This window comes from Ptychodera flava, chromosome 5, assembly GCF_041260155.1.
Source record: "Ptychodera flava strain L36383 chromosome 5, AS_Pfla_20210202, whole genome shotgun sequence".
NCBI classification, from domain to species: Eukaryota; Metazoa; Hemichordata; class Enteropneusta; family Ptychoderidae; genus Ptychodera; species Ptychodera flava.
In genome coordinates, this window is record NC_091932.1 from 12,059,431 (window position 1) to 12,069,973 (window position 10,543).

The 10,543-nt window shown below is 36.9% G+C and overlaps 1 protein-coding gene across 1 annotated transcript in view; it reads right to left on the minus strand.

Moving 5' to 3' along the window:
- LOC139133027 (transmembrane 9 superfamily member 2-like) overlaps positions 1-10,266 on the minus strand; it is a 20,025-nt gene extending 9,759 nt beyond the window's left edge. The window contains exons 1-9 of the mRNA XM_070699414.1: positions 9,873-10,266; positions 9,393-9,460; positions 8,014-8,107; positions 6,820-6,935; positions 5,885-6,011; positions 5,175-5,317; positions 3,859-3,985; positions 3,021-3,100; positions 844-922 (exon numbers count right to left, since the gene is read on the minus strand). Coding sequence (XP_070555515.1) covers positions 844-922; positions 3,021-3,100; positions 3,859-3,985; positions 5,175-5,317; positions 5,885-6,011; positions 6,820-6,935; positions 8,014-8,107; positions 9,393-9,460; positions 9,873-10,037 — 999 coding nt within the window. The 5' untranslated portion in view covers positions 10,038-10,266. The remainder of the gene's footprint in view (positions 1-843; positions 923-3,020; positions 3,101-3,858; positions 3,986-5,174; positions 5,318-5,884; positions 6,012-6,819; positions 6,936-8,013; positions 8,108-9,392; positions 9,461-9,872) is intronic.
- Between the last annotated feature and the right edge of the window lie 277 nt (positions 10,267-10,543).

A 10,543-nucleotide genomic window follows, 5' to 3' on the forward strand; every position in this document is an offset into this window, starting at 1 on the left:
CCTGGTCTCCTATAAATCAAAATTTGCTACTTGTTCTGAAAACTTTTGAACACTGTTTTGAGACACATCAGATGGTGGCAGAATTGCTTGGAAGTTGGTATCCTCATTTTGTGATACAATACTTCCTTGGCATACATGAGGTACTGTGAGCATGATGACCAATAGAGGGCGCTACAACACATCCCTGGATTACCCAAACTGCTGATCTTGAGCATCTCTATTGGGAGAGAAGTCTACCCTGACTTACAATATAATACTGACAGATGATGGCTTGATATTGATTGTGAAACAAGAGCAAACTGCCTTGCAAAGCCTGCAAGTTTTCAGCAAACCTTTTTCACTCAAATACAATATCAAGAGCTGATTGAAGTTTCTAGCAGATCAAACAGAATGTGACCAGACAAAACTGGTAAATAAACTTGTGTTAACTTGAGAAATTACTTCCTGTTATTTCAGTATGGATTAATCCCATTATTAATACATGGATGGGTATACGTTTTCAAGAACCACCGTCGTTGACATCTTGATTTAGGAAAAAACATCCAAAACTTTTACCTGGTTGCAGATAACCTAGCTCAATTTCAGGTCTGCACACCCTCTTGAAAAACAATCAGGTAACACCAAAGCCTCAGGGCAAAAACCTTTATCTTTTCTTTTCAAAGACTTCGACTGGAAACAAATGTCTTCAAAGATGGAATTTTTTTGGGGGGGTTTTCATTGATTGCCCTGAATACATCAATGGAATACTGATAGAAGTTACATGTACATGACTGAGAATCACAGGAATTGAAAGAGGTGAAGAGATAGTGTTTACATACTTGACTGGCATGGAATAACTCTTACCCTGGATGCCTTTATTCTGTAGGAGAGTATGGCCAGTCCACCGGTGAGAAATGTTATGACCAGACCTGAGTTCATAATACTGAAAGGAAGAAATAATACAACACTTCTGTCAGGGTTAGTTGTAAAGAGAATGCCATTTTTAAAGGAAGTAGTTACTTGCATCATGAGAGTCCCATGGAACCATTTGTCAACTGCAACATTGATAAAACAGTGATGTTTTACTCTATACAACAGCTGATATTTGGTAAAATGTGTCAAAAGGCATTTTCATGTATATTCCATTTGCGCAAATGAGCAACTTCACCGTTTGATAGGGCCAACTGCTGTTACACATCGCCTGGAACTAACTTGAGTCTGAGTGAGAGAACTGTATACCATCTTGTCTCTGTTTTCAGACACAAACTCCCTCGTAGATAACAAAGTAAGCTTTAGCAGGGTTACACAGTCTACTAGTATTTCATTGAAGTCAATACTTGTCATACTGACTCAATGAGCATGGTCTACATGAGAAGGAAACCTGTCATTGTGCCGTGGAAAAAAAACCCAGAAAAAACAGGGACATACACAACTGATGACCTAAGCCCTTTAATCAAAAAAAATTTAATCAATGGTTGAAAGCAGAAAATTAAACATGAATCGACAGTTTCAGAAAGGTCAGGGGTCAATCATTGCATTGCGGAAAAATAATTGCTACAAACTCAAGCAGGGCTTCATTTGATTTCAATAACTTTCAGTGAAATACAATATTCTTGAGGATTCTCAATTGCAATTAAATTTCATGTACATGAGTCACAGTTCAATACGTTGAGCTTCACTTTTTCATAGACTGCTGTTTGTTAGATTGAAAGACCATGACCATGACCTTTCATGTACACCCATGGAAACACAGAGATATGTAGATTTATGTATTAGATACATCATCAGCAAAAGAAGATTTTCTTTGTTCGTATATCTAACTTTGCAAAATTGCAGTGTTCTTGTCACTAGCTTCTCAAGTTCTTGTCACTAGCTTCTCAAGTTCTTGTCACTAGCTTCTCAAGTACAGTGGAATTTGATTGAGTGTCAAGATTTCTTTGCAGAGCTCGACAAGTCTACTTGTGGCTTATCATTAGAAAAGTAAACATTTGCAACAAATTTAGTCTTTGGTGTTAGATTACAGTGCGCGGCGAACGTTTCCCACACACTGTCTAGTCTACTACAACAGTGGTTTCAGAATGCCACTCACAACAAGTTTGACACTGCACTACACATCATCAGTTTTCTTTCAGGTATTTTATTTTGGGAAATACCGTACAACTCCGACGAAACTCACTGGCATATCTTTCGAGTGTCGGATCTATATACCGGAGAAAGTCATCAACATCAACCAGACTGACCCTGGGCGTTCAGTAGAATATTGCTTGAACTTCAGCAAGATGAAGAACATTTTGCAGAAAGAGACATATCGCCGTCTCCTCCATGCCGTTGTCGTGTATGAAGCCGTCCGGCAAATTACTTGCCAAAATACAGTGAATTATTTCAGAAACACTGGGTGTGTTATTTAATGGCATAAAATGTATTGTATTGACTGAGAATTGCACTTACATGTGTAAAATCAACACTTTTCTTCTAGTCTATTTTGTAGCTGTGTCATGTATTTGAGTGAAGTGTCAATGGAGAGAGTTTCGTTTAACTAAGACAAAAGAGAAAGCAGGAAAAAAGTTTCATGTAGGAGTGTTAAGAATTTTCTAGTTGATAATATTCATCGTTGTATTGCACAGTGCCAAACTTGTTGATAGAGTAGACTGCACTGGACATGCTACCTGCAGACTGTATGCTGAATGGACTGTTGTCGTAATTGTTGACATCGAGAGGAGAAGAAAATTTTATTTTGAAAAGAATTTACTTGTTTCTTCATAAACACCTAAAAGAAACTTTGGTGATGTGTATGTAGTGCAATGTATGCTGAACGACTGTCATGATTGTAGACAAGACAGTGTATGGGAAACGTTCGCAGCGCGCTGTAATCTAACACCAAAGACTCAATTTGTTTCAAATGTTTACTTTTCTAATGATAAGCAACATGCAGACTTGTCGAGCTCTGCAAGGCAATCCGGACACTCAATCAAACTCCACTGTAAAAGACTCGAGTATGTTTTCCACATTTTGAAGAAATATGGCCTAGCTATTGCACTTACCTGAGTTCACTAATTTGACTGATAGGTTGAGAGTTAATAATGATATTCCATCTGTTCAGTGCAGACATGTCTTCCTCAACCTGCGTGGGAATGAACCAACCAATCAGAGAGTGAGATACATACTATAATATTTCTGTTTCAGGAATGAACCAATCAGAGAGTAAGATACATACTTCAATATTTCTGTTTCATGCTTGAAGCTTAACATTATTCTTTCATGTGCAATTGCATGTTCAAGTTTGCAAATAAACAGGTAATGAATCATTATAAATAATGAATATTCACGGATTATGTATCTTTCATTGTAGACATATTGTGTTCTTAAAGGCTGCTCACAGAGTATTTCCAGATAACATTACTCAAGAGGTATGAGAAACAAATGACATTCACGGAGAAAGAGGCTTATTTCTATGTATGACATACACCCATCACAGAGATCAACAGAATTTGTTTCTGCTAAAAAAATGGCAGACAGAACAACCATTCTGTAATTTTAATCATTTGAAAGGTGCTTTATAACACAGTGCCTTTTTTGGCGTGTCTAAACATAATCAATTATATTATAAGGATAGATTTGGGATACTGCCAAAATTTAACTCCAAAGTCTGTATGCTTTTCACAGGCCATACAATATTAGTCTTTGATCAGTCTCCATACACACATTTGAAATTGAAAGATAAATTACAGTGACCTTGTATAACAATAGCATCAACACAGCCTATTTGATGCCCAAGTGCTCATGAATGCATCATCCTTCACTGCACATCAGTTGATACACTCTGCTAATGTTCTCATGAAAAACTTGTGGTATTTTCATAAAAGCTCAATTATCCCATACCTGAAATCTGATAGAATATGTGTATGTCACATTGATGTCTTCAGTGAAATTGGCTGATATGGCAAGAGGCGCTGGTTGGTTTTCCGGTGACTTGCAATCCACTTTGCCTGTCCTGGAATAATCAATGCTGGAAGACACAATTCTTTACTGTCAGTTAATATTCTACTTGCTGTAGATCACAGTGCATCTCTCAAAACAATATCAGTAAACAATGCGAAAATGATACTACAAAACAAATGCATTATGAATGTAAATATTTCTGCTTACAACCACTTTGATATACAGTTAGTACACTTTGAACTATCTGTGCAGATGATCTGCTAGAAGCACACATGTCCTTACTGTAGGTTATGAGTTTTTGGTTACCATAAATCATGAGAAAGCCCAATCTCCATCATTATAACTTTCAAGCTTTCATTCTAGCGAGTCTGTGATTTTTTATCTGTACGCTACATGTACGTACAACTGTTGGTTTTTATGTGTACAGTAGAAGAATTACATTTTGAAAGAAATTTGAATCCATTATAAACTTTAATGAGATGGAAGTTCAAACACCTATTATGCCTTATTCTGAATGATATATTTTCTCTAGGGTGTTTATACAGTGCACAATCCAGACTTAATTTATCTGGAAGTATGCTCAAAGGTTTCACTAAGGTTCCTTTAGCCTGTAACATATGGTGTATTTTCCATCATTCTTTGTGTAAAACACCATACAGAATCTTTATCTACTCTCACAATGAAGTTGAAATTCATGCCTACACTGCACACTGTACATTGTGGGGCTATACATTGCCTATTCTACACAATGACATGCATTAGCAAGTCTTAACCTCTGTGTTTCAATATATTCTATGGACAGGGATAGGATCACTAACTTCATGGATATATCTAAGAAAAATACAAAAAATTACAACTGCTCTCCCTGGCCATGATCTTACACAACAACTATCATAAGTTCCAGTTGATTTTATCCGTCGTCTGCTCCATATCCATAAACAGTCTGAATATGAAAGTTTAAATTTTTGAATATCAAAATTACCCCTATGATAGGAAGCTTTTTTTGAATTGAATTTCTCATATTTTTTGAGATTATATTTGCAAAACAGATACAATGCGTACAGTGTAAATTGGTTAGAAAGGCTTAGTTACCAGACAATGACAGTGATATCTGTCAATTTGCATAATATTTCAATCTTGTATCACCCACATCTATCAATGTAAAATTATCAATTTTATACAATATGGACAAATTTCACTAATCTATAATTAATTCATGTTGAAGGACACACTGAAGCTTTTATTACAATAATTACCTTTGGGGTGAGACGCTGACTTTAACGATGTTTCCATGCAATTGATGACTGTCTTTGCTGTCTGACTGCTTCACAGGATTGAACCAAATCACAAAGTCCAAGTGATTGAAAAGATAGTATGTGTCCGGTTCCTTGAATGCCGGCTGAAATGAGAAATAAAGCACAGCAATATTAGAGACTACTGATTTTAGTATTCTTTAATACATCTGTAGGAATGGCTCAACCCTAATTTACCATTGTGGTTTGGCCCAAACTCATCGTTATCAACATTGAGCGTGGTTCCATTTTTCAGGGCACTGGGGATGGGCAGGTGAAACAGTGATGGCTGTGTCTACAACATCATACACGCTGGTCACCCAAGGTAAACCGCTACAGCTGTACGGAAACAGCACTCTCAAGGTCAAGTGATGATATTCAATTATTGCATGATATTTTCATGCCTAAACAGGGAAAGGATACTTTATGAACTGTCTCGTAGGTTGTTATATGTAATATTTTATGTCAGATTGAATTGTAACAAACTGTTGCCTGTATAACTCCATGAGTTGATATAGCCTTGCCTGTTTCTAATTTTAGATAGAGTGGTCAGATGTTGCAGTTATTTTTCACAATGTTGAAAAAATCCCAACTAGATGCGCCTATAAAGTGACAGTCGTATACTGTAATTCTTACATCACACATGGATATTGAAATCTACACTTGTGACTTACAAGAATTACGCATGCATCCATTCTATTGCCTGCTGCGGTGACATGGCATCCAACTGGAAATATTGACAGGCAGTATGACAGGACATTGGCATCATAACACCACAGCACTGGTAAATCATCTACATACCTGATGTCAGAGAAACAATGTTGGTGAGTTAAAAATTCCTAGTACATACATGAGTGTCTCATAGGTGTTACAGGTCAATCAAGAGGCTGTGACCTCAGTTGACCTGGCGGCATCACAACCATCACCACAAGGGAATAACCAAAGCGATACATATACTACACGGTTTAATTTCTATACTTGTGTGGAGTGACTGTCTTATTATTGTTCTCCCAGCTGCTAATATTTCAGCGTGGACGGTTATAATAGGTACTGAGATAATAATCACTGAATTGAATTGAATAGATTGGTTTGGGCAGCTTTGGTTAATCATTTCTGCATTGTTGCGTTGATGGTTTCAGAATTCCTTAATAGTCATGAAATCTAGAAAGCAAATACAATATCACAGCTCAGGAAGAGAGGCCATGTCTATGTTGGTAGCAATCTCTTCCCATTCTACACTTAATCTGCATAATTTCCTTTGTGATAGCAGATGGTGTTAAAGTAACCACTGTTATGAAAGTTATCATTCAAAAATTTTGTTATAAAGGATAGAAGGCTTCAGAAACAAGACAATATAACTATTAAGATAATTGATCATTTAGAGGTAGCCAATCTTTCACCATGAACCACCTAAATCAATGTCTTTGAGAATTTAACACTCCTGTAACAGTATAACTGGTTATATTTGAACTTTAAATATGTCTGGGTATGTATGGTAACTGAGCATGGCAGTCAGTGGCAGTGCTGTGAGTCATGGTGTTGCTACACAGTAATGCATTACTGAAAACAACGTCCTCAGCAGGTATTGGCTTCTCAATTTTGAACGCACCAGTGATGTTGATAGTTGAAGTCGATGGCTTCTTTCAGGTAATTCCATTGGAGGCTGCCACTTTTGATTGTTTTGTGACACACCGTAGAACAGTTCTCACTCTTCATGAATGTTATCTGATGGCACGAAAGAAGTACATATGTTAACCAGCTCAGACTGGTCTCAACTTTTGGACACTGTATATACTGCAGATACAACAGTGAAGCTTATACCTGGCATGATGCAAACTGGTTTGAACTGGCTATTAAATTGATGGTTTGAATAACTCACAAATTAAACATCAGATCAGAAGTCAAATCTGTTGAATTTTGTTTAACATTTATTCTATGTCCTTAACATCTCGGAAAATATTACGATTTTTAACTCAAAACAATTTACAAAAAATAGTAGTTCCATCTACATTAAGACTGTTGAATGAGTGACAGATATCTATGTATCTATGTATCTATCTATCTAACTATCTATGTCTATCTATACCTATCTAATCTTTCTATTAGTCTGTCTGTCTGTCTGTCTGTCTCTCTCTCTCTCTCTCTCTCTATATATACACTCTAAAGTTCAAGCTCTCTCTCTCTCTCTCTCTATATATATATACACACACTCTAAAGTTAAAGCTCCATTAGCTGTCTCGTTCTGCATTTCATTTACCAAATAAATACTACTAATTTTCTGATATATTTTTTGACTACTGTTATACACAACATTGTCGACAAAAATGTCATTTTTTCAATCCTTGGCGATGGATTTGGTTGATTGTGTGCAGTTTTTGTGTACTTGCTCATGGAGGCCGAATTTGACTTGCAAGCCAAAAATCATTTTGTTGTTAAAATCTAAGTCGTACATTCGTAGCGTTTGAAAAAATTTAGGGGGTCACACTTCAATATTAGCATTTTTATGTACGTTGCTGTTGATTTTAAACCATCCTATGGGGGAAAAGTGCAAAAAGATACAGCTAATTAGGCTTTAATGTTTACTACTTCATTGCAAAATTTTACTTCCACAGAACTCTACAAGAGCTTTCTTGCCTCTGAGAGACATTCATGAAACATACCCTTTCACACTATGGTTTGGTCCACTCCTATTGTTATAAATTGTGTGTGAGGACCTGTCAACACAATGATGGGAGGTGACAGGGATTAAAAATTGCCACAAAGAAGGCTAGATGTCCCAGATGAAAACATACCACAAACTTACATCGTATGGTGATTTATAAAGTCTGTCTCCTTCTAAGACTTGGCCAAGATTTTCCTTGACGTAGGAATCAGCTGGCAGATCACAGAAATCAAACCTGAAGATAGAGAAAAAAATATGATAATGTTTAATAGATTCAAAATAAAAATATGTCTGTTTTCTCAGACATGGTTTTGACAGACAAGCTATGTAGGTTACTGATGAATTTCTTGTTATTTTATTTGGTTTATCGCTTGCTGTGATTTAAATAAAAGATGCCATAAAATTCTTCGTTTGCTGTCCCCAAAGTTTCCTACAGAACCTAACTTCCTGCAAGGTAAAAAAAACCCAAACACAAGTAAAACCTAATGTTAATGCACAAACTGATTTTCCAATGTACTTCTTGTTTTGAGCAGGTGAAGAAAATCGCTATTTTTGATTTGCATCAACCTTAAATAAACACTGTGTTTGTTTTTTATCACTTTTCATGAAAATCTACTTTTCTGGTGATGGCAAACAAAGAATTTTATGAAAGGCAGCCAAACTCAAAGATGAAAAGGTCAGGGTATGTATTAAATAGGGTACACTGATTACCAGAAACATGGTTTTCACTCAGCCAAATTTGCAGAAGATTACAAAAACAATGTTTGGCTGAGACAGAAAAGTATATTTGCCCATGAAAATTCATGTTTGATATATTTGTAAAAAAATTTTGATAAATGTGTACAGCTATGAAGAATCTGCATCTAATGTGAAACATTGCCATAAACTTTATTTTGTGTTCAAAAATTGCTTTCATCGACTTCACCACATTTGCAATATGTGAGAGACTTATGGTAGACTGTATACTTGGGGACAGAGATTCAGACTCAAATTTGTATAACTCTTTTCTTATTTACCATACCATGGTCCCTCTGACCATTACCATACACATGTATGGGAGCTCATTTTAAAGCTCTTTGAGTATGAAAAATTCCAGTCTTTTTCCCCATTAATTAACACAGGGACAGCTGTCCTTTCGAATTTCAAGTACACATATCAGTAAATGTTTAAGTCTTTCACTTTCACTACCTTACTCTACCTTAAAGGAAAGCTATAGTCACAATTGAGACACAAAAAATAGATCACAATTGAGACACAAAAAATAGATCACATAGTAATTCATGATTTTCATAGTTGTTTCCTGCAGTGACCTGCCCTCGTACTCATAGAACCATTTATACCCTTAGGGTATAAATCAAACAGGTTCTATGGATATGAGGGCCCAGAGAAACCATAGGGTCTATAATAGAAAGTATTAAACCAATGGCAGAGAAAAGGGACACAACATGAAAGGCAACCTCACAGAAAATGAAAATTTAAATTATAACACAAAATAAGTGTTGAAAATACCACACTTTTACCTTGTGTAATCATACGGAACATACTTCCTGGAGGAATCCAACCTATTTACTGAAACTGGTATTTTTGACTGAAAAACGATAAAAAGACAATAACAAAATTAAACACAACCAAAATTTTCGGGCAATGATAATTTATTTCTGCAACATTAGCATGAATTCAACAATTAAACAGCTAGGAAAAGAGGTGTTTATTTGCCTTTGAATAACTAGACCCTGCACTTACAGTATAAAATTTGCGCTTACATTGAGTGAAACACTGGTAACGTTGTTCCTGTTCAAGAAGCAGAAGCGCAGATTTGTACTCCTTTAATATTTGTCGTATGGTCATTTTAAAGTTGTAATCTTGCCGTAGACACAAAGGAGTTGTAAATACACACTGGAAAAGCCAAACCCCTCCCTAGCTAGCCACTCCTGAGAAACACCCCAGTCAAAGTTTATGTTGATTGTTATTGTAATAATTTTTAATAATTTACGATTTACCTTGCAATCATTATCTTTCTCATGAAGTGCCTTTGTCGTAGGCGGGCTGCAATACTCTGACACTGGGCTTCCCGGCACGTACCAAGCGACAGTCGATACGACGTTTTCGGTCAAAATGACAATCGATAACAAAACACACGTAACTTGCACAAACAGTGACGCCATCTTGTGTACAAGCGTTCGCAACTTTTCGACTGCACCGCCTGGGCTTGAAGTACACAAAATGGCAGATGTGTACTCGGGAATTTAACGCATGGCAAATTGAAGAAAGCTGGGAGACACGCGTCCTGCTTCGGTAATGGCAACTCCGCTTATTCCCCGCGAGATCGACTAGGTTGTCCACGTCCAGATCATCGGGTCATGTTTTTGTATTCAGGTCGCCACGCGAGACAAACGGCAGACAACTTCCGGGTTAGCGAAAGTTAAAGCGAGGCTGGAGTGAGCTTGCTAGCGAGTCGGCGGCGGAGCGCGAGCGAGGACCAGCCCGAACAAGGAAACGAACACGAAATTTGAAGAGTTTCAGACTGGGGTTTTAGATGTGCGCCTCGTAGACAGTTTTCAGAACTCTATTGTTTTTTGACACTTCTTTCTGACCCTGTTTACACATGTTTTATAAGGGACTCATTCAAAGCCTGTGAAGCCCTCGACTGGGAAGATCCGTCGCTCGAGGG